Source organism: Haematobia irritans, chromosome 1, assembly GCF_050003625.1.
Source record: "Haematobia irritans isolate KBUSLIRL chromosome 1, ASM5000362v1, whole genome shotgun sequence".
Lineage (NCBI taxonomy): Eukaryota > Metazoa > Arthropoda > Insecta > Diptera > Muscidae > Haematobia > Haematobia irritans.
In genome coordinates, this window is record NC_134397.1 from 9,246,356 (window position 1) to 9,271,388 (window position 25,033).

Below are 25,033 nucleotides of genomic sequence, written 5' to 3' on the forward strand. Positions count from 1 at the left end.
TAGGCTTTCGCTTTTCCAAATCCGAATTGCCGGGCCTCACGCTTGACACCAGCCATCAGATTTTGTACAGCCACCTTGTCCACCTTCTTCGCCGCAGAAAGCCAGTTTGCCTTGAACTGCTGCTCGTCCTTAGCAGTTTTTTGGTCTTCTTTAGGTTCCTTGACAATAGCCCAGTATTTCTCAATAGGGCGGAGCTCTGGCGTGTTGGGAGGGTTCTTGTCTTGTAAAGTACGGAACAACCGTGTTTCTTCAGGAAAGGCAGCAGACGTTTATTCAAACACTCTTTCACGTAAATTTCTTGGTTGACAGTCCCGGAAGCTATGAAAATGCTGCTTTTCAAGCCACAGGTACAGATGGCTTGCCAAACCAGATATTTCTTTGCGAACTTTGACAGTTTTATGTGCTTGAAAATATCTGCTACCTTTCCCCTTTCTTTTGCCGTATAAAACTCCTGTCCCGGAAGCTGCTTGTAGTCGGCTTTGACGTAGGTTTCGTCGTCCATTACCACGCAGTCAAACTTCGTCAGCATCGTCGTGTACAGCCTCCGGGATCGCGCTTTGGCCGTCGTATTTTGTTTATCATCGCGATTTGGAGTCACTACCTTCTTGTAAGTCGATAGTCCGGCTCGTTTTTTGGCTCGATGCACGGTTGTAGACGATACACCCAGCTTATTTGCGGCATCTCGGAGAGAGAGGTTAGGGTTTCGCTTGAAACTACCGGAAACTCTCTTTGTCGTCTCAGCGGCTTCCGGTTTTCGATTTTCCCCCAATCCAGACTTCCTGGCTGTCGACAAACGTTCCCCAAACACTTTAATTACATTTGTAACGGTTGATTTGGCAACTTTTAGCGATTTTGTCAGCTTTGCGTGCGAGTAGCTCGGATTTTCGCGATGCGCGAGCAAAATTTTGATACGCTGCTCTTCTTGCTTGGACGGCATTTTGACAACTGAAGAGTGAATTCCAAAATCAAAATAGGAGCAACATTCTACACACACACCTTCAAAATGGGGGGTGTTCAGGTTTTTTAAATGCAAAATTGAAAGAAATACGTCAAGTTTATATTGACCAAATTTTGACCGTATCACCCTTTACCGTCTTGAGGTGATCGCTATATTGGTATTATTTGTAGCCATCTTTAGTCTCCCAGACGTAAAAGTGGCACCAATTGTGACCCATTGTGCGACAAAGCCAACACACACTGAACGACGGTTCCTCTGAGGTATTTTGACCCATTCCCGGCGAAATGCCGTTTTGAAGTGATCGCTATATTGGTATTATTTACAGCCAACTGTAGTCTCCCAGACGTAAAAGTGGCTATTGTGCGATAGAAATGCATGGAATAATCTCCTTTTTAAGTCATTCTTGGTTGGCTCGTGCTAAGAGCGATGGTGCTGAGGCCTGTTGGAATGTCCATGGTCTGCGGCCGAAATTGTTGTCTGCCTAGCGCTTCAATATTGTTTTTACAGGGCTTCAAATTTGTCTTTTCCTGATAATATTCGGTATTTAAAAATAAAATTTGCTCGTCCAAGAGGCTATGAAAGTCAAAATTTGGGGGTCGGTTTATGTGAAACCTACACCTAGAAGTGATCCGATATGGTCCATTTGCAGTACCATCTGACCTAGACCAATAATGGATAGCTTGTTTCGTTTGGAAATTAGCGTGATTTCAATAGATGGACAGATCCAATCAGAATCTATATACCTTATGCGAGTTGAGACCAATATTTAGGCAATATTTCAATGTGATGTAAACTATAGGTTAGCATGCCTGCCTTCCATAAATAGTGTGGTGGGTTCAACCCTAAATTCGACCGAACACTAAAAAGTTTTCCAACGGTGGATTATCCCCTCTCTGTACACACAAAAAAATTTCACGAAAATTTTTCCAATTAAAATTTTAATTGAGTTTTAAAAAATATTCAATTAAAAATTTAATAGATTCAAAAATTTTTTAATTCAAACAAAAATCAATCACAAAAATAATAGTATAAATTAATTTTTTAATTGGATCAATTAACTTTTTAATTGGCCTTCAATTAATTTTTTAATTGATACTATCATTTCTGTGATTGAAGACATTTGAATTAAAAATTAATTGGATCAATTAATTTCGTGATTGAATCAGAAAAAAATTTTTGTGTGTAATGTTGTGGACATTTCTGAGTGTTTCGAAGCTTCTCTAAATAGTTTCACCGCAAAGTGGAACGCTGTTTGTACTCGGCTATAAAAAAGAGGTCCTTTGTCATTGAGCTTAACATGGAATCAGACAGCACTCAGTGATAAGAGAGATGTTCACCACTGTGGTATTACAATGGACTGAATAGGTTAAGTGGGCCTCAAATATCAGGCTTCTCCCATGGTGGAAGGTATAAAAATGCACGGTTGTAAACAATATTTTGCCAATCAGGACGACCTTATACGTTGTATAAACATCGGAATAAATAACCCTATGTGTTCGAGGGATTGTTGCGACATGTGTAAAAATTAATCAAACAAAATTTTAAGAAAAAAGATAATTCAAATTAAAACAAGTATATACGGCCGTAAGTTCGGCCAGGACGAATCTTATGTACACTCCACCATGGATTGCGTAGAAACTTCTACGAAAGACTGATATCCACAATCTAATTACTTGGGTTGTGGTATCTTAAAACTTCTTAACATCGTTTTCTAACTTGTGGTATATATCAGACAAAAAAGTTATGTATAGGTAAGTCTACAAATAATTACGAATCGATATGAACTTTTTGGTAGAGAGCCAGAATTGAAATATGGGGGCTATATATAATTATGAACTTGGTATGGACCAATTTTTGTGTGATTGGGCATCGATTTATCTGAGGGCTATATATAACTATAGACCGATATGGACCTAGTTAGGCATGGTTGTTAACGGCCATATACTAGCACAATGTACCAAATTTCAACTGACTCGGATGAAATTTGCTCCTCCAAGAGGCTCCAAAACCAAATCTCGGGATCGGTTTATATGGGAGCTATATATGTTATGATTATGGACTGATTTGGACCATTTTTGGCATGATTGTTAAATATCATAACAGGTTGGCTGATAAGTCCCCGGTCTGACACATAGATGGCGTCGCTAGTATTAAATGCATATTATTTTTATATAGTACCAACCTTCAAATGATTCGTGTCAAAATTTGACGTCTGTAAGTCAATTAGTTTGTGAGATAGAGCGTCTTTTGTGAAGCAACTTTTGTTATTGTGAAAAAATGGAGAAAATAAAACGAATTTCGTGTTTTGATAAAATACTGTTTCTGAAGGGGAAAAATACGGTGGAAGCAAAAACTTGTCTTTATAATGAGTTTCCGGACTCTACCCAGGGAAATCAACAATAATTGATTGGTATGCAAAATTCAAGCGTGGTGAAATGAACACTGAGGACGGTGAACGCAGTGGACGCCCGAAAGAGGTGGTTACCGACGAAAACATCAAAAAAATCCACAAAATGATATTGAATGACCGTAAAATGAAGTTGATAGAGATAGCAGAGGCATTAAAGATATCAAAGGAACGTGTTGGTCATATCATTCATCAATATTTGGATATGCGGAAGCTCTGTACAAAATGGGTGCCGCGCGAGCTCACATTTGATCAAAAACAACAACGTGTTGATGATTTTGAGCGGTGTTTGCAGCTGTTAACTCTTAATACACCCGAGCTTTTCCGTCGATATGTGACAATGGATGAAACATGGCTCCATCACTACACTCCTGAGTCCAATCGACAGTCGGCTGATTGGACAGCGATAGGTGAACCGTCTCCGAAGCGTGGAAAGACTCAAAAGTCCACTGGCAAAGTAATGGCCTCTGTTTTTTGGGATGCGCATGGAATAATTTTTATCGATTATCTTGAGAAGGGAAAAACCATCAACAGTGGCTATTATATGGCGTTATTGGAGCGTTTGAAGGTCGAAATCGCGGCAAAACGGCCCCATATGAAGAAGAAAAAAGTGTTGTTCCCCAAGACAACGCACCGTGCAACAAGTCATTGAGAACGATGGCAACAATTCATGAATTGGGCTACGAATTGCTTCCTTTTTCTTTTCTCAGACCTCAAAAGGATGCTCGCAGAGAAAAAATTTGGCTGCAATGAAGAGGTGATCGCCGAAACTGAGGTCTATTTTGAGGCAAAACCGAAGGGGTACTACCAAAATGGTATCAAAAAATTGGAAGGTCGTTATAATCGTTATATCGCTCTTGAAGGGAACTATGTTTAATAATAAAAACGAATTTTGACAAAAAAAAAGTGTTTTTCTTTGTTAGACTGGGGAAGATTCAATTAGATCGGATGAATTTTGCTTCTCCAAAAGGCACCAGAGGTCAAATCTGGGGATCGGTTTATATGGGAGCTATATATAATTATGGACTGATATGATCCAATTCCTGCATGGTTGGTGGATACCATATAATAACATCACGTACCGAATTTCAACCGAATCGGATGAATTTTGCTCTTCCAAGGGGCTCCGGAGGTCAAATCTGGGGAACGGTTTATATGGGGCCTATATATAATTATGGACCAATTTCGACCAAGTTTTGCATGGGTGTTTGAGGCCATATATTAACACCACGTACCAAATTTCAACTGAATCAGATGAATTTTTGGTATTCCAAGAGGCTCCGAAGGTCAAATCTGGTGATCGGTTTATATGGAGGCTATATATAATTATATACCGATGTGGACCAATTTTTGCATGGTTGTTAAAGACCATATACTAACACCATGTATCAAATTTCAGCCGGATCGGATGAAATTTGCTTCTCTTAGAGGATCCGCAAGCCAAATTTGGGGGACCGTTTATATGGGGCCTATACGTAAATTTGGACCGATATGGCCCATTTGCAATACCATCCGATCTACATCAATAACAACTACTTGTGCCAAGTTTCAAGTCGATAGCTTGTTTCGTTCGGAAGTTAGCGTGATTTCAACAGACGGACGGACGGACGGACGGAAATGCGCAGATTGACTCAGAATTTCACCACGACCCAGAATATATATACTTTATGGGGTCTTAGAGCAATATTTCGATGTGTTACAAACGAAATGACAAAGTTAATATACCCCCCATCCTATGGTGGATGGTATAAAAAATAGTATATTTATCTCCTCATCATTGATCCTTGTCCAAAAGACCTTTTTGATCATAAAACGGTAGAAGTTGACGAATCATTTTTTGCACATAAGGATTTCTATAGCAGGTATTCTTAAAGCGTAAACCCTTCTCATCATTTTTCATAAGAGACCCAAAATCGGCATCATCATTAACATCATTCCTTTGAATAGGCAGAATAGCACAGGTGGAATGCATAGCTAAAGAAGGACATAAAAAATTATTGATCAAATTTAATATTTAATGATTGAATTTAATTCGATTAACTTACCATAGAAAGCCTTCTCTTGTAATTGCTGATGGAACTTATGAAGACTTGGTATGTCACCTTTATAATTCAATTTCTCCAAAATGGTTTTCAAATAACCATAATAGTGATAAACTAATTGATCTTGATGATGTACATGTATATCCTCCTGCATTGAAGTATTCAAAAAATAATGTAAATCCACTGCAGGAGATGTCCATGCCGAATATTGAAAATCAATAATAATAACATCCAAAGGTTTCCGATTCTCCTTATCATATTTGATTAAAATATTATTGGTCCATAGATCTCCATGGGCAAAAACATTCAAATGTGTCTCAATGGGATCGAATACTTGTTTATTTAATTCCATATACAAGGGTACCAAACTTTTAAGCTTAGCTGTGAGATCTCGATATTCAGACCATTGCGCCACCATACGTATACAGGCCTCAAAAAAGCCCACAAAACAAGGAGCATAGACATCAGTGTGACGATTAAATATTCCCTTGTTGTAGTGTTCCAAACATCCTTTCTCACGTTGATTCAATACAGCAGAGCAAGCATGCATTTTGGCCAATTTTCTTAAGACAATTTTTGCTATATCCATATCGAGTCCCTTTATACGATCGGCCATTTCGAAATTATGCTCATTAAGATCTTCGAATATCAAAGCTGAATTTTCCCGATCAACCATTATAGTTTCAGCAAAAATTTGTTCCTCATCTCCCGCCTCCTTGAGTAGATCTTTAATTTTGGGTAAAATTTTCTCATAAATTTCAATTTCTCTATTGAATATATCATAGGGTTCCATGGCTTTTCGGGCAAATTCATCTCCTTCATAAGAGGTCTTCACAATATAACTTCCAGTTTTTAAGGATCCTTCGATTGGCTGATATTCAGCTTTTATGCGTATCAATATTCCACCATAATTCTCACCTTTACCCAATGCTGGTTTGACATGCATTTTCAGCAGCTTTAATCTTTCGTTCTTGTAATATGATTTCAAACATGATTCCATATAATCTTTTGTCAACCAAATGGGATAATCCATTTGGATAAGAGCTCCTGAATTTTCATTAATTACAGATAAACGTTTTTCAAAATTCTTAATAATTTCCGATACAGACATAACTATGTTTTCGTTAAATTTTTTAATCTTTAAGCGAAACCCCTTTTCTACTGGTGAATAAAAATTGCAATGAAATTATTCCGTGTTAAGATTACTGTATTATATTACGCCTTTCATCTTTGATTTACTCTCGTCCATTTGTCTAAGACTTTAAATTATGATTTATATCTCTAATTCTATTGTTGCAATTTCTCTATTATCTAACGTAATAATTCGCAATAATCACTAAATAATGCTAACTCGAAAATAGTAGTTTTTCTTCGGGAGACTTAAGAATATATAAAATTTCACAAATATCCTGGAAAATTAACACACGATGTTTGTCACACCTATTAGTGAACCTTTAAAACCTCTAGATTTTCAATCAATCGTAAAAAATTGGAGTATCTAGAACACACTTGGAAGAATCACAGAAAATAATATTTTTTGTCTTCAATCACGAAATTAATAGATCCAATTAATTTTTAATTGAAATGTCTTCAATCACAGAAATGATAGTATCAATTACAAAAATTGATTGAAAGTCAATTAAAAAATTATATAATCCAATTAAACATTTAATCGATGCTCGTAATTTTTGTTTCAATTAAAAAATTTGTTGAATCAATTAAATTTTTAATTGAATATTTTTTAAAATTCAATTAAAATTTTAATTGGAACAAATTTGAATATATTTTTTTCTGTGATTCTACCAAAAATGATAGATTTTTTACTGGTTGGTAAAATTCTTGATGTTTTGGTAGATTTTGCAAACTATTGCTCTCCATCTAAGAGATACTTCACAAATCTTCGTTAGAAATAAAATTTTGACAACATTTTCAATAGAAATAAAATTTTGACAACATTTTCAATAGAAATAAAATTTTGACAAAATTTTATATAGAAATAAAATTTTCACAAAATTTTGTATGGAAATAAAATTTTGACAAAATTTTGTATGGAAATAAAATTTTGACAAATTTTTTTATAGAAATAAAATTTTGACAACATTTTCTATAGAAATAAACTTTTGACTAAATTTGTCTATAGAAATAAAATTTTGATAACATTTTGTATGGAAATATAATTTTGACAAAATTTTCTTTAGAAATAAAATTTTGACAAAATTTTCTATTGAAATAGAATTTTGACAATTTTTTTTTTTGGAAATAAAATTTTGACAAAATTTTCTATAGAAATAAAATTTTTAAAAAAGTTTATATAGAAATAAAATTTCGACAAAATTTTCTATAGAAATAAAATTTTTACAAAAGGTTCTATAGAAATAAAATTTTGAAAACATTTTGAATAGAAATTAAATTTTGACAAAATTTTCTTTAGAAATAAATTTTTGATAAAATGCTCAAATTTGATTTTTTTTATATAAATGAAGTTTTGACAAAATTGTTCTATAAATATAAAATTTGGACTAAATTTTCTATAGAAATAAAATTTTGACAACATTTTCTATAGAAATAAACTTTTGACTAAATTTGTCTATAGAAATAAAATTTTGATAAAATTTTGTATGGAAATATGATTTTGACAAAATTTCCTATAGAAATAGAATTTTTACAAAATTTTCTTTAGAAATAAAATTTTGACAAAATTTTCTATAGAAATAGAATTTTGACAATTTTTTTTTGGAAATAAAATTTTGACAACATTTTCTATAGAAATAAACTTTCGACAAAATTTTCTATAGAAATAAAATTTTTACAAAAGTTTCTATAGAAATAAAATTTCGACAAAATTTTCTATAGAAATAAAATTTTTATAAAAGGTTCTATAGAAATAAAATTTTGAAAACATTTTGAATAGAAATTAAATTTTGACAAAATTTTCTTTAGAAATAAATTTTTGATAAAATGTTCAAATTTGAAAATTTTTTTATATAAATGAAATTTTGACAAAATTGTTCTATAAATATAAAATTTGGACTAAATTTTCTATAGAAATAAAATTTTGACGAAATTTTCTATAAAAATAAACATTTTCTATACAAATAAAATTTTGACTAAATTTTATATAGAAATAAAAGTTTGACAAAATTTTCTATAGAAATAAACGTTTGACAAAATTTTCTATAGAAATAAAATTTTGATAAAATTTTGTATGGAAATAAAATTTTAACAAAATTTCCTATAGAAATAGAATTTTGACAAAATTTTCTTAAGAAATAACATTTTGACAACATTTTCTATGGAAATAGAATTTTTACAAAATTTTCTTTAGAAATAAACTTTTGACAACATTTTCTATAGAAATAAAATTTTGACAACATTTTCTATAGAAAAAAAATTTTGACAACATTTTCTATATAGGAATAAAATTTTGACTAAATTTTATATAGAAATACAATTTTGACAAAATTTTTTATAGAAATACAATTTTGACAAAATTTTTTATAGAAATACAATTTTGACAAAATTTGTCTACAGAAACAAAATTTTGATAAAATTTTGTATAGAGATAAAATTTTGACAAAATTTTCTATATAAATAAAATTTTGACAAAATTTTGTATGGAAATAAAATTTTGACAAAATTTTCTATAGAAATAAAATTTTGACAAAATTTTCAATGGAAATAAAATTTTGTCAAAATTTTCTATAGAATCAAAATTTTAACAAAATTTTTCTATAAATATAAAAATTTGACAAAATGTTTCTATAAATATACAATTTTGACAAAGATTTCTTTATTTAAGTCAACATAAGTTCAAGGTCAAATATATTGTGGATAAGTTCTCCGTTTTTTGTAGAAGTAGCAATTTTCCCTTGTTGGTGCAAGCTAAAAATATTAAAAACTTCGACATATTTATAATTTAAGGGATATTTTTTATACACCCAAATAAATAATAAATAAACTTCTAAAATAAAATTATAAATCATTATTTCGAAGAAACATTCTTTCATTTAAGATTTTTTTTATTTGGAAGTTTCTTGTTAGAATTTCCTAAAAATTTTGGTAGATTTTTTTTGGCGCGAGAGGCAAATGTGATCTATAAGCCAAAGAAATCGAAATATATATGGTGGTTAGCAACATGCCTATCTAAGTCCATATCGGTCTATAGTTATATATAGAACTCCATATCAAGTTCATAATTGTATATAGCCCCCATATAAGCGACCCCCATATTTCAATTCTGGCTCTCTACGTACCGTGCAAAAGTCCATATCGATTCGTAATTATTTGTAAACCTACCCATACCTTTTTTGTCTAATATATACCACGTATGGACTAACTCACAATTTAGAAAACGATGTTAAGAAGTTTTAAGATACCACAACCCAAGTAATTCGATTGTGAATGACAGTCTTTCGTAGAAATTTCTACGCAATCCATGGTGGAGTGTACATAAGATTCGGCCTGGCCGAACTTACGGCCGTATTTACTTGTTTTTAACTGACTTAGTCTTCCAAGTTTATTTATAAAGTTAATTGTATCAATTACTTTTTTAATTAAAAATTAAAAAAAATCAATTATTGACATAATTGATTTAATGTTTTTAGTTTGATTGAAAAAATAATTTTTTGTCAAAGCTTTATTCTCATTTATTGTTATAATTTACTTATAAGTATAAATATGAAATAAATTAAAAAGATAATTTTTATTATGTGATTTTATTGAAAATTTAGCAAATAATTCATTCATTAATTTTTTAATTGAAAAAATGTTCAGCTTCAATCGACTTTTTTAATTGGAAATATTTATACCCTGCGCCACACTATGGAACAGGGTATTATAAGTTAGTGCATATGTTTGCAACACCGAGAAGGAGACGAGATAGACACATGGTGTCTTTGGCAATAATGCTCAGGGTGGGCCCTGAGTCGATATAGGCATGTCCGTCCGTCTGTCTGTGATCAAAGTCTAGGTCGCAGTTTTAGTCCAATCGACTTCAGATTTGGCACAAGTATGTGTTTTGGCTCAAAATAGAACCCTATTGATTTTCGAAGAAAACGGTCTCTGGCTTCTGGGGCCATATAAGTCCCTATCGGGCGAAATATATATATATATATATATATATATATATATATATATATATATATATATATATATATATATATTTCGCCCGATAGGGACTTATATGGCCCCAGAAGCCAGAGTTTTACCCTAATTTGCTTAAAATTTTGCATAAGAAGAACAATTAGTACTATAGTCAAGTGTGCCAAATTTTATTGAAATCGGTTCAGATTTAGATATAGCTCCCATATATATCGTTCGCCCGATTTACACTCATATGACCACAGTGGCCAATCTTTGTAGCTATGCGTGCCAAATTTGGTTGAAATCGGTTCAGATTTAGATATAGCTCACATATATAGCTTTCGCCCGATTCACACTCATATGACCACAGAGGCCAATTTTTTGCTCCGATTTATTTGAAATTTTGCACAGGGAGTAGAATTATCATTTTAACTATGCGTGCCAAATTTGGTTAAAATCGGTTCAGATTTAAATATATCTCCCATATATAGCTTTCGCCCGATTTACACTCATATGACCACAGAGGTCAATTTTTAACTCCGATTTAGTTGAAATTTTGCACAGGGAGTAGAACTAGCATTATAGCTATGCCTGTCAAATTTGGTTGAAATCGGTTCAGATTTAGATATAGCTCCCATATATATGTTTTTCTGATTTCGACAAAAATGGTCAAAATAAAAACATTTTCCTTGTAAAATCGCCACTGCTTAGTCGAAAACTTGTAAAAATGACTCTAATTTTCCTAATCTTCTAATACATATATATCGAGCGATAAATCATAAATAAACTTTTGCGAAGTTTCATTAAAATTGCTTCAGCTTTAAATGTTTCCCATATTTTTTTTTACTAACATTGTTCCACCCTAGTGCATTAGCCGACTTAAATTTTGAGTCTATAGACCTTGTAGAAGTCTATCAAATTCTGTCCAGATCGAGTGATATTTAAATGTATGTATTTGGGACAAACCTTTATATATAGCGCCCAACACATTTGACGGATGTGATATGGTATCGAAAATTTAGATCTACAAAGTGGTGCAGGGTATAATATAGTCGGCTCCGCCCGACTTTAGACTTTACTTACTTGTTTTTTACTAACATAGTGTACCATCCCAGGGCATTAGCCGACTTAAATTTTAAGTCTATAGATTATAAATTTTGTTCAGATGGAGTCCGATTTAAATGTATGTATTTGGGACAAAAACCTTTATAATAGCACCCAATGCATTTGACGGATTTGGTATAGTAACGAAAATGTGGATTTACAAAGTGGTGCAGGGTATAATATAGTCGGCTCCGCCCGACTTTAGACTTTACTTACTTGTTTTTCTCTGTGTTTTATATGAGCAACATGCATACCGATACTCATTCTCGCTAAGCCATATGTATTTTATTTCAAAATGCCTACGGGTTTGCGTTCTCCGATACAAATGGGCAGCACTCATTGATAAGAGAGTGCCTGTAATTCCCCAGATCCACTATTGGTTTGTCCTTGCATCTGTGTTTTACAAAGTATTAAATATACCTTTTTCCTTTGGGAAATGGTGTAGCTGTATGTAAATATGCTAAAATCACAATAAAATTCTATTTAATTATTGCTATCTTTATTATATATTTTCAAGGGGAATAATAAGAAAGTATACAATTCTGCTACTTAGTTCAGAAGCTAGTATCGCTAAAGGTGGATAGGAAGTGCAAGATTTGTAGTAAAAAAATACGAAAAATCACTCAAAATGACCACACCAATTTGGTTAACACAAAACTATATTGAGGAAGTTCTAAAACTTTATCACAAAGATTTAGCCTTAAAAATTACGCAAATATCTATACGACCGGCTTTGGCAAAGGGTGAAAATTATGGAGGTGTTTTAACCAAAATTCGCGTAAACTACAATTGGGGAAACAATGGTTCCATTGCGACGGAAAAGTCTTTACTTGTTAAAAGCTGTTATGAGGATAATAAATTTGCTTTGGAGAAAATGGAACCCTATGATATTTTCAATCGGGAAATATCCATATATGATCGAGTATTGCCCAAGCTAAATAGACTATTGGAGGAGATCCAGGATGAGGATAAATTATTTGCTACGGTTTTGTATACAGATTATAAACGTCAAGCTTTGGTTTTCGAAGACCTCTGTGAGCAAGGATATGTTATGGCAAATCGCTTACAAGGTCTGGACATGGATCATACTTTATTGATTCTAAGGAAATTAGCAAAAATGCATGCCACTTCAGCAATACTAAATGAACGAGACAGGGGATCTTTGGAGGGATATGACCGAGGATTTTTCAATAAATATACAGAGACCTATAAAACCTATTTTGTTGAAACTTTCAAGGCATGTGCCCGATACTTGGAAAAATATGCCGACTTACAATACTACGCTAATAAGATTTACGCCCTGGAACCTTATTATATGGGCATGGGGCTACGCTGTTTTGAACCTCTCCCAGGTGAAGTAAACGTTTTGGCCCATGGTGATGTTTGGACTAATAATGTTATGTTTAAATATGATGAGATCTCCCAGAAACCCATTGATGTTATTTTAATAGATTTTCAATATTCGTTTTGGGGTTCACCTACTTTGGATTTGCATCATTTTTTTAATACCTCTCTGCAGGAGTCTTTGAGGCGAGCCGGACAAAATGAGCTATTGCAATACTATCATCAATGGTTTACTGGAACTTTGAAAAAGTTGAAATACTCTAATAATCCCATACCAAGTTTGAAATCCTTTCACATGCAAATAGAAAGAACTAGATTTTTTGGTATGTTGGTTGTGTATATTTACTTTGGTTTAAATTTTAATAAGGATTTTCATTTTGTTTTGCTCTCTCTCCTACAGCTCTACACTCTGCTGTAGTTATACAACCTGTTATGCTAAATCAAGATCCTACTGATGCTGATTTCAATTCTCTTATGGGTGTAGATGAAAGAGCTATCCATTTTAAAAATCGGATTTATAACAACAATCCTATTGTGCAAGAGAACCTCAAATTTCTATTACCATATTTTGATCATAAAGGCCTTTTTGAAATAGACCAATAAGAATTTCCAAATATTATATTTTTTTACATAATATTTCCATAGTATTGCACCAAGGTACTCTTATAAACATAAACAATTTTCTATAGTATGTACACATAAAAAAGTTTCACGAAAATTTTTCCAATTGAAGTCTTAATTGAGTTTTAAAAAATATTCAATTAAAAATTTAATTAATTCAACAAATTATTTAATTGAAACAAAAATCAATCACAAAAATGAATAGTATCAATTAAATTTTTCAACTGGATCAATTAATTTTTTAATACTATCATTTCTATAATTGAAGACATTTCAATTAAAAAACAAGTAAGGAAAGTCTAAAGTCGGGCGGGGCCGACTATATTATACCCTGCACCACTTTGTAGATCTAAATTTTCGATACCATATCACATCCGTCAAATGTGTTGGGGGCTATATATAAAGGTTTGTCCCAAATACATACATTTAAATATCACTCGATTTGGACAGAATTTGATAGACTTCTAAATACAAAATCTATAGACTCAAAATTTAATTCAGCTAATGCACTAGGGTGGAACACAATGTTAGTAAAAAAAAAATATGGGAAACATTGAAATCTGAAGCAATTTTAAGGAAACTTCGCAAAAGTTTATTTATGATTTATTGCTCGATATATATGTATTAGAAGTTTAGGAAAATTAGAGTCATTTTTACAACTTTTCGACTAAGCAGTGGCGATTTAACAATGAAAATGTTGGTATTTTGACCATTTTTGTCGAAATCAGAAAAACATATATATGGAAGCTATATCTAAATCTGAACCGATTTCAACCAAATTTGGCACGCATAGCTACAATGCTAATTCTACTCCCTGTGCAAAATTTCAAATAAATCGGAGCAACAAATTGGCCTCTGTGGTCATATGAGTGTAAATCGGACGAAAGCTATATATGGGAGATATATCTAAATTTGAACCGATTTCAACCAAATTTGGTATACTTATCGATACTATTAAACGTACTTCTTGTGCAAAATTTGAACTAAATCTCGCCTAACTCTGGCTTTTGAGGCCATATAAGTGCAAATCGGACGAAAGATATAAATGGAGCTATATCTAAATCTGAACCGATTTCAATCAAATTTACCAAGCATTGGTAGAATGTCAATTCTACTCTTTATGCAAAATTTCACGTAAATCGGTAGTAAACTTTGGCCTCTGTGGTCATATGAGTCTAAATCGGACGAGAGATATATATGGGAGCTATATCTAAATCTGAACCGATTTCAATCAAATTTACAAAGCATTGGTAGAATGTCAACTCTACTCTTTATGCAAAATTTCACGTAAATCGGTAGTAAACTTTGGCCTCTGTGGTCATATGAGTCTAAATCGGACGAAAGATATAAATGGAGCTATATCTAAATCTGAACCGATTTCAATCAAATTTACCAAGCATTGGTAGAATGTCAATTCTACTCTTTATGCAAAATTTCACGTAAATCGGTAGTAAACTTTGGCCTCTGTGGTCATATGAGTCTAAATCGGACGAAAGATATATATATATATAAATCTGAACCGATTTAGCTGATATTTTGCAAGTTTGTCGAGACTCATAAAATATTCGGATGTACTGAATTTGAAGAACATCGGTTGATAAACACGCCAATTATGACCAGATCGGGGATAAATATATATGGCAGCTATATCTAAATCTGAACCGATTTTTTCCAAAATCAATAGCGATTGTCTTTGTCCCAAAAAACGACCCTATGCCAAATTTGAGGACGATCGCACTTAAACTGCGACCTGTACTTTGCGCACAAAAATACATGAACAGACAGACAGACAGACGGACGGACGGACAGACAGACAGCCAGAGACAGACGGACATCGCTAAATCGACTCAGAATTTAATTCTAAGACGATCGGTATACTAAACAATATATGGCAGCTATATCTAAATCTGAACCGATTTTTTCCAAAATCAATAGCGATTGTCTTTGTCCCAAAAAACGACCCTATGCCAAATTTGAGGACGATCGCACTTAAACTGCGACCTGTACTTTGCGCACAAAAATACATGAACAGACAGACAGACAGACAGACAGCCAGACAGACAGACAGACAGACGGACATCGCTAAATCGACTCAGAATTTAATTCTAAGACGATCGGTATACTAAACAATGGGTCTCAGACTTTTCCTTCTTGGCGTTACATACAAATGCACAAACTTATTATACCTTGTACCACAGTAGTGATGAAGGGTATAAATATTGCGTGTCATAGGCAAACACATACATGTAGCACTAATTAGCCAGCATGCTTGCTCAATCATACCAGCATGAATTTGGTTGACACAGAAAAATGTACATACCTCATATCTACACTGAATACTTCAAATCTACAGCTCCACGACTATGTTCTTTAGAGCTACAGGTTCAACACTGATTTCATTGAATCTACATTTCCACCAATGAGTTTTGCATATCAACAGCCCCAGCTGTAGAAGAAGTTCCATCTTTGACTCGGAATCAATAATAATATTTTTCGATTCTAGTAAACATTTTTTTAGTCGTAACCCATTTGGAATTTATATCGATTGCTTAAATTGTAAAGCAAGTAGATATTGTCGTAAAAGTTTGAAGCCTTCAATAACTTCGAGCCATATGACCTTACTCCATTCCTTCCTTCCCTCGAATATATTACAAACTTGACATACAAGTATATATGGCCGTAAGTTCTACCAGGCCGAATCTTATGTACCCTCCACCATGGATTGCGTAGATACTTCTACTAAAGACTGCCGCCGGGGTGCAATGGTTAGCATGCCCGCCTTGCATACATAAGGTCGTGGGTTCGATTCCTGCTTCGACCGAGCACCAAAAAGATTTTCAGCGGTGGATTATCCCACCTCAGTAATGCTGGTGACATTTCTGAGGGTTTTAAAGCTTCTCTAAGTGGTTTTACTGCAATGTGGAATGTCGTTCGGACTCGGCTATAAAAAGGAGGTCCCTTGTCATTGAGATTAACATGGAATAGGGTAGCACTCAATGATAAGAGAGAAGTTCACCAATGTGGTATCACAATGGACTGAATAGTCTAAGTGAGCCTGATACATCGGGCTGCCACCTAACCTAACATAAAGACAATCATCCACAATCGAATTACTTAACATAAAACTCCTCAACATCGTCTTCTAATTTGGAAGTTAGTCCATACTGTGTATATATTAAGTGAAAAAGGCAGATTAAAAACCAATTTTTAGCTAGATCAAATGAAATTTGCTTATCCAGGAAGAAGTAAAATATGGGGGTCGGTTTATCTGAGCGCTATAAACAACTATGGACCGCCGAATCGGATGAAGTTTGCGCCTCCAAGAAATTTGCTCTTCCAAGAGGCTCACGAGTTCAAATCTGGGATCGGTTTATATGGGGGCTATATATAACTATAGACCAATATTGACCCATTTTTACATGGTTGTTAGGAACCATATACTAACATCACGTACCAAATTTCAACCGATTCGTATGAATTTTGCTCTTCCCAGAATATATATACTTTATGGGGTCTTAGAGCAATATTTCGATATGTTACAAACGGAATGACAAAGTTAATATACCCCCATCCTATGGTGGAGGGTATAAAAAGTGTCATTTTGCGACCAAAATCGTAATTTTCCACTTTGAGTCCTAAAAATCGTAAAAATTTTTGGCAAACACTGGAGATGAACATCAAGTTCCTTCACTGAGTTATGAGATCTTTGTTATACCACTGGTTGTTTATCTTTCTCCCTCTCTCTATCTCTCTTTGTTAAGAATTTCTTTGTCTCAGTCTATTATCGACTGATTTCATGTAACATAGTTGAATGTAAAGGTCAGTATTGTGTTCGCTTTTCGCGTTGAAATTTCCATGGTTACTTTATTAAAACAGTTCAATATAAAGCAAATAAATTAACGCAATTGATGCGCAGTTTCTTGTTCCTCTAAATTTCGGCAAGACATTACAGGAATATTTTTGTACCCAATTATAATTAGGATCATTTCAGGAAAAGTAATCGCGAAAATAAAGTTATTTTCAACTCGAAAACCGAACATAGTACCCACTAGATAGGGTCACGGCCTAAAGGAAAAAAAAAATTGATGCGGTCACCCCCCAGTTTTGTAGCATATTCGAAGACAATTTCAGAACACCAAAACTTTTTTTCCGTGCTGTATAGGAATAAAATTTTGTCAAAATTTTCTATAGTAATAAAGTGTTTACCAAATTTTCTATAGAAATAAAATTTTGACACAATTTTCTGTAGAAATAAAATTTACACAAATTTTTCTATAGAAAAAAAAAGATTTTGATAAAATCTTCTACAGGAAAACAATTTTGACAAAATTTTCTATAGAAATAAAGTTTTGACAAAATTCTCTATAGAAATAAAATTTTCACAAAATTTTTTATAGAAATTAAATTTTTGACAAAATTTGTCGCTTTTGTGATTATTTTAATGTACAATTGTGAAATCAGAGAGTACAAACAACACACAGACGTACAAAAGACACCTAGATGCATGAAAGGCTCCATTTCATTTTATAGAATACAGTACCACTAGGTAATCTTTTAAGTAGTCAATTGTCTACATTAATCTTTACCAGTCGGGCGTAAATCAGATAAAGAAAATTTTCTTCTCTCTCTCTTTCACACAAAAAAAGTTTAAAACAGAATGTAAAAAAGTTTAACACTAGTAATGCACAAAATAACCACTACCCTCTTAAAACAGTTGGAAACAGGCTATTGTGATTTTAGTATCATTTCTCTTTGTTTATATACTAAGTAAAGAAAATGGAAATTTTCAAATACAATATTTGCTGGATATAAGCTATAGCTTTACGACCTGAAAGGGACAAACAAAAATATGTATACATAGTAACAGAAATATGTATATGTATCCTTTGCAGTGGGTAAAAATGTGCGTAGAATTTAGTTGGACATTTTCAGCTGCCAATTGGATGGATATCGGTAATTCAGGTAATGTCTATTGGTTATTTTGAGCGACACTGTATCCCCTTAAATATAAGGCTGGTATAGAAATAGGTAGCCTTAAAACTAGGCATACACTACAAGCAGAGAAGGGACAAACCATTTTCAAGAACAACATGTTACTTTTTCACGGGGAACGTATAAGATGTTTTTCCCAACCATGTTATTTTCTCGAAAATTATTAATATGATTTTGGCGAGCATATTATTTTTGCCATATTTTTGAGACAAAAATGTTTCATGTTCCCTGTGAAAAGTAATATGTTGCTCTTGAAACATGTTTGTGTTGATCATATTCCTTTTATGGGTGTACTTCCATGGCAAACAAGAGGAGTATTTGATTCTTGGTGGAGGCAACTTAACTATGTTTGGAGTGATCACAATCCTTCTCTTGGTGTTAGATTAGATTAGATTATGGAGAATGAGACCAGTCCGTAACAAAAAGGGCTGGCTCCCACTTAGACCATGTTGATCCATTGTGTTTCCTCATCGTTTTTCTTCTTCGTCCTCCTCAATCACTTGCAGGCGAGTTCCAAAGAAAGTTTTCCTAGGTATTCCATCCCGAGGCCTTTATGAAGGCAAGTATATCCTTCATGTTGCAGTTCCGTACGTTCGTTATATCCTGAAAGAAAAAAGAGCCCAGTATCTTGTTTCTTCTAAAGGATAATGCTGGACACTGACACAGAAAATGGTAGTAGTCTTCTGTTGCCTCTGAATCCAGACACTATCTACAAATATCATCAGTCATTAAGCCAATCCTTACCATGTGTTTTCCAAGGGTGTTGTGTTCTGTTATCATGCCTATCAATGCTCTCAGATCATCTCTGCGGGTCGCCATCAGGAAATCACAGTTCTTGCGGCTCTTGTCGTCCCAAATCAGCTTGGTTTGCTCGCAGGTCGCAAAGGAAACCCAACGTTCCTACCATAAATCATCGTATCTTATATTGATCCTGTAAGTATATAAGGATAGCGGGGGGAAGACATCCCTAACGATGTTGTTCGTCCCGCGTGCGCCTTCTTTAGCCAACACATCCGCCTCATCATTTGCCCTTATTCCATAATGTCCAGGTACCCAGCACAGAGTGATATTATGCTGTTCAGTGAGAACTCTAAGCTCTCTACGACAGCGGCTGACTACCTTCGACGTTATGTTCGGGTTTTCTAAGACCTTAATTGATGTCTGACTGTCGATGACGAAGCTGATATCGCTCCTGAATATCAGCCTTATCAACAGTAGTTCTGCAGCCTTCGCAATGGCAAACACCTCTGCCTGAAAAATGCTGCATCCGTCATCCATCTTGTATCATACCCAGCTCTACGCAGTAGATACCACTGCCCGTGCCCTCATCCATCTTCGAGCCGTCCGTATATATATTCAAGTCTCCAAAATGTATGCGTCCCTCTCTCCACTCCTCTATATATGGTATAATCGATCTTAGTGTACTTCCATGCCGAACAAGACGAATATTTAATCCTTGGTGGAGGCAACTTAACATACAAAATGTTTCAACTTATACAACATGTATAATGATGAATTATGCAGAATCCACCACACATTCCATTTATCTATTCTGATAGGATATACGAGGAATTACTATAAGTACTAGCAATAAAGTAACGCTATCTCTACGAAGATAGCGATAATCTTATAGAGAAATGTATAAAAGTCGACAGTATTACGCTTTTTAAACTCAGTAACTGAGAAGAGATAGTTTTCAACATCTTGGCATAGAAACTAAACCACATATTAAATATGGGTGAATCTACATCATGGAAAGCTCCTGAATGGCTTACTCATGAATATTTGGAAATCGTATTGAAGAAGTACCTTCAAGATCAAAGTATTCACATCGCAAACATTGATCTAAAACCAGCTACAGCAAATGGTGAAAATTATGCCAGTATTATGACTCGTATAAAAATCACCTTCACAACATCCCAGGAGGATCAACCACAAACTCTTTCCTTCATTATGAAAAGTGCCTTAGAGAATGATGCTTTTGCGGATAAAATAGTGGGTCCTTGTACTCAGACCGAAATGGAAATGTATGAAAAGGTTTTACCCCAAATGGCCAATGTCCTCAAAGAAGCTGCTGATGACATGGATCAACTTTGTGCCAAAACCCTAAAGGTGGACTATGAGAGATCCACTATAATTTTTGAAGATTTGAAAGTAAGAAACTATAGGCTAGCAGATCGTTTAAAAGGCCTCGATAGAGACCATGGCTATATGGTCTTAAGCAAACTGGCAAAATTTCATGCAGCTGCTGCAGTTTTAAATGAGCGTCTAAATGGTGCCTTAGAACAACTCAATCGAGGTATGTTCAGCAGACATGCCCAAGGTTTGGCCATAATGCATGAAAACTTCTTCGAAGTCTGTGTGGATTATGTGAAAAATGCCCCCAATTTGGGATCCTATTATCATGAAAAGCTTGTGAAACTTATACCTCATGTTGCCAAGTATGCCACCAAAGCCTATTTCGATAATCCTCAAAATGATTTCTTTACTTTGTGTCATGGTGATCTATGGACCACCAATATAATGATGAAATATGATAAATCTCAACAACTGGAAGATCTCTTGTTTGTTGATTTTCAATTTTCCAACTGGACTTCTCCGGCAGTGGATTTGCATTATTTTTTTACTACCGCAATGGAATCGAAATTCCTACTTGATGTCAGCGCTCAAGAGGAGATGGTGCAATTTTATCATACGCTATTAAGTGAAATGTTGAACAAATTGAAGTACAAGGGTCATATACCAACATTACATGAACTTTGGATACAAATGGAGAAAAGAAAATTCTTGGGTAAGTTTGAAAAAAATTTACATATAGTTGTATACTTTCGAAAATACACTGAAAAAATATTGACCTAATGTGAAAGATTATGCAAGCTAAATTTTAAGATACTCAATTTAAAAAAATAAATAAATTAAATATACATTAATTAAAATTAATTGTAGTCGAATTAATTCAAATAAATAAACTTGATTAAAAATGAATTTACAATAAATTATCCTAAATGTATGTTTGAAAAAAATAATTTAATATAATATTAAATAATATATTAAATTAATATAAAATAATATAATACAATAAAATAATCAAATTTACATACATATAGGTTAATTTATTGTAAAATATTTTTTAAATTAATTTACTTATTTGAATTTAATTCAATTCAATTAATTTATATTTTATTTATTTAATTTTAATTTCAAAATATTAATGGTAAAGCTGATAATTTTAAACTTGGTTAAAAATTAATTTACCAAAAAAGTATCCTAAATGCATGTTTGAAAAAAAAAAATAATTTAATTTAATATAAAATAATATATGAAATTAATATAAAATAATATAATACAATAAAATAATCAAATTTACATGCATTTAGATTATTTTATTGTAAAATATTTTTTAAATTAATTTACTTATTTGAATTTAATTTAATTCAACTAATTTATATTTTATTTATTCAATTTTAATTTCAAAATGTTATTGGTACAGCTGATAATTTTAAACTTGGTTAAAAATTAATTTACAATAAAGTATCCTAAATGCATGTTTGATAAAAAATAATTTAATTTAATATAAAATAACATATTAAATTAATATAAAACAATATAATACAATAAAAAAATCAAATCTACATGCATTTAGGTTATAATAAATAATAAAATAATTTTTAATTTAATTTACTTATTTGAATTTAATTTAATTCAATTAATTTATATTTTATTTATTTAATTTTAATTAAAAAAAATTTAATTTAATATAAAATAACATATTAAATTAATATAATAAAGGGTGATTTGTTAAGAGCTTGATAACTTTTTTTTTTAAAAAACGCATAAAATTTGCAAAATCTCATCGGTTCTTTATTTGAAACGTTAGATTGGTCCATGACATTTACTTTTTGAAGATAATTTCATTTAAATGTTGACCGCGGCTGCGTCTTAGGTGGTCCATTCGGAAAGTCCAATTTTGGGCAACTTTTTCGAGCATTTCGGCCGGAATAGCCCGAATTTCTTCGGAAATGTTGTCTTCCAAAGCTGGAATAGTTGCTGGCTTATTTCTGTAGACTTTAGACTTGACGTAGCCCCACAAAAAATAGTCTAAAGGCGTCAAATCGCATGATCTTGGTGGCCAACTTACCGGTCCATTTCTTGAGATGAATTTTTCTCCGAAGTTTTCCCTCAAAATGGCCATAGAATCGCGAGCTGTGTGGCATGTAGCGCCATCTTGTTGAAACCACATGTCAACCAAGTTCAGTTCTTCCATTTTTGGCAACAAAAAGTTTGTTAGCATCGAACGATAGCGATCGCCATTCACCGTAACGTTGCGTCCAACAGCATCTTTGAAAAAATACGGTCCAATGATTCCACCAGCGTACAAACCACACCAAACAGTGCATTTTTCGGGATGCATGGGCAGTTCTTGAACGGCTTCTGGTTGCTCTTCACTCCAAATGCGGCAATTTTGCTTATTTACGTAGCCATTCAACCAGAAATGAGCCTCATCGCTGAACAAAATTTGTCGATAAAAAAGCGGATTTTCTGCCAACTTTTCTAGGGCCCATTCACTGAAAATTCGACGTTGTGGCAGATCGTTCGGCTATTCATGATGAAATGTCAAAGCATACTGAGCATCTTTCTCTTTGACACCATGTCTGAAATCCCACGTGATCTGTCAAATACTAATGCATGAAAATCCTAACCTCAAAAGAATCACCCTTTATAATATCATATAATGTAATACAATAAAATAATCAAACTTACATGCATTTAGGTTAATTTATTGTAAAATAATTTTTAATTTAATTTACTTATTTGAATTTAATTTAATTCAATTAATTTTAATTAATTTATATTTTATTCATTTAATTTTAATTTCAAAATGTTAATGGTAAAGCTGATAATTTTACTAAATTTCATTTCAATACTTTTTTTAGATTTAACAGATATAGGTTACGTTTCATTTATATTTTAAAATTTATTTAAACAAAGTGACCGCGAAATTAAAATATTTTTTCAACTCGAAAACCTAAAATACCTTTTTAATTACTTTTCTGTTTACGAGTATATTATGCCTTATTTTCAGCTCTGGCCAACACTATAACTCATCGTGCCGTAGCCTTTGCCAGCCAATGTGATGATGCCGAGTTTCGATGCTTGTTCGACGTCTCGGAAAGAGCCAAACGGTTCCGGCAGAATTGCTACAAAAGCCAACACTTTCAGAATGTTTTACAACATAAACTACAATATTTTGATCGCTATGGTCTGCTTGATATTCAGGATAAATAAAAATTTTATTAGACGCAAGGCCACAACATTATAAGGATGTTTTCTTTGCTAGATTTCATAAAAGAATCCCAAAAGAATTTATAATTTTATATGGACTTGTCATAAAAAGGAAGTACTGCGTTTTCGGTACATTTACATTTTTTAAAGCACTTAAAAATTTGGATGTACTATGAACATATTATTTTCCTATTTTTTAATTACATATCCCAGCAAAAAAAAGCGTTGCCAAAAAAGTAGTGAAAATGTTCTTTTGTATCCGGAAGTGGTGCAAAATTGTCTCAGAAGCTATGAATTCAACATGGGCTTGTCATAGGACGAATGTCCACAATTTCAACAGCCGTCGCACTGAATTTGCATCACTTCTTAAGGTGTGGTCCGAATTTAAATTTTCGGATGTGAATTATAAAATTGTATGATATTTTGCCAAATACATGATTTTTAAATTTTTTTATGATTTTTAATGCATTCTAACGCTTGTCTGAAACGTTTGACCCCAAATATTTACACAAATTTTCACTTTTTCTCGAATGGATTTAAAATTTTTTTCTACAAAATTTAAAAAATTTGTACCATTTTATTATTTCTTAATCTATTTTAACCTTTTTAAAACAAAATAATTTATTTTTTTTTTATTAAAAATATGAAAAAACGAGTTTTAAACAACTATATATACAGCAGGAAGTTCGACCGGGCCGAATCTTAAATACCCACCACCATGAATCAAATATACTAGTATCTTTTGAAAATTTCAGGGGGGTTTGATGACAGATATTTTCCCAAGCAGATCAGTTCAACCAGTACACTTCCCGAAGATAAATGTAAAGATTTTACCTATGTAGACTAGATCAGAATCTGGATTTTATAAATTTATTTTTTGTTTGAGTTTTAGAGGAATCATAAACATCTCTTGGAAGTGAGCAAGAAAATAATGAAATAACGCCTTGATTTGAAATCTATATTTTTAGATTTTTACCCCAATTAATTTAAATGATTACGTGAAGTAAAATCTGGAAATTTTGCATTCACTTTCGAGCAATTCTCATGATCCGTGCACCTTCTGTACCCTCAAGATCTGAAATCGGTCTATATGGAGACCTCACCAAATGGATCGATTAAAGTTAAATCATATACACTTTTTTGTGGGTCTAAAATGCCAGTATATTTTCAATTTGTGGCAAATCGGATAAAAACTACAAT

General features: G+C 32.9%; 3 protein-coding genes across 3 annotated transcripts in view; 2 read left to right on the forward strand and 1 right to left on the reverse strand.

The window, feature by feature from the left end:
* Nucleotides 1-5,081: 5,081 nt before the first annotated feature.
* LOC142221192 (uncharacterized) overlaps nt 5,082-25,033 on the reverse strand; it is a 31,414-nt gene continuing 11,462 nt past the window's right edge. Inside the window, exons 3-8 of the mRNA XM_075290789.1 lie at nt 23,662-23,748; nt 19,295-19,450; nt 19,209-19,242; nt 19,051-19,153; nt 5,411-6,588; nt 5,082-5,339 (exon numbers count right to left, since the gene is read on the reverse strand). Coding sequence (XP_075146904.1) covers nt 5,140-5,339; nt 5,411-6,588; nt 19,051-19,153; nt 19,209-19,242; nt 19,295-19,450; nt 23,662-23,748 — 1,758 coding nt within the window. The 3' untranslated portion in view covers nt 5,082-5,139. The remainder of the gene's footprint in view (nt 5,340-5,410; nt 6,589-19,050; nt 19,154-19,208; nt 19,243-19,294; nt 19,451-23,661; nt 23,749-25,033) is intronic.
* LOC142220182 (uncharacterized) lies at nt 12,148-13,551 on the forward strand. The gene is made up of 2 exons (XM_075289171.1): nt 12,148-13,260; nt 13,338-13,551. The coding sequence occupies exons 1-2, from the start codon at nt 12,222-12,224 to the stop codon at nt 13,538-13,540; spliced, it is 1,242 nt and encodes a 413-aa protein (XP_075145286.1). The 5' UTR covers nt 12,148-12,221; the 3' UTR covers nt 13,541-13,551.
* On the forward strand, nt 20,249-23,870 carry LOC142220181 (uncharacterized). Its single transcript, XM_075289170.1, has 2 exons — nt 20,249-21,341; nt 23,634-23,870. The coding sequence occupies exons 1-2, from the start codon at nt 20,285-20,287 to the stop codon at nt 23,834-23,836; spliced, it is 1,260 nt and encodes a 419-aa protein (XP_075145285.1). The 5' UTR covers nt 20,249-20,284; the 3' UTR covers nt 23,837-23,870.

What these genes read in the sequence shown, in the direction of transcription:
- LOC142220182 (XM_075289171.1), top strand. Translation starts at nt 12,222, where the DNA reads ATGACCACACCAATTTGGTTAACACAAAACTATATTGAGGAAGTTCTA. An exon ending in AGAAAGAACTAGATTTTTTG is followed by an intron (nt 13,261 to 13,337) that starts GTATGTTGGTTG and finishes TCTCTCCTACAG; the next exon opens with CTCTACACTCTGCTGTAGTT.
- LOC142220181 (XM_075289170.1), top strand. Translation starts at nt 20,285, where the DNA reads ATGGGTGAATCTACATCATGGAAAGCTCCTGAATGGCTTACTCATGAA. An exon ending in GGAGAAAAGAAAATTCTTGG is followed by an intron (nt 21,342 to 23,633) that starts GTAAGTTTGAAA and finishes CCTTATTTTCAG; the next exon opens with CTCTGGCCAACACTATAACT.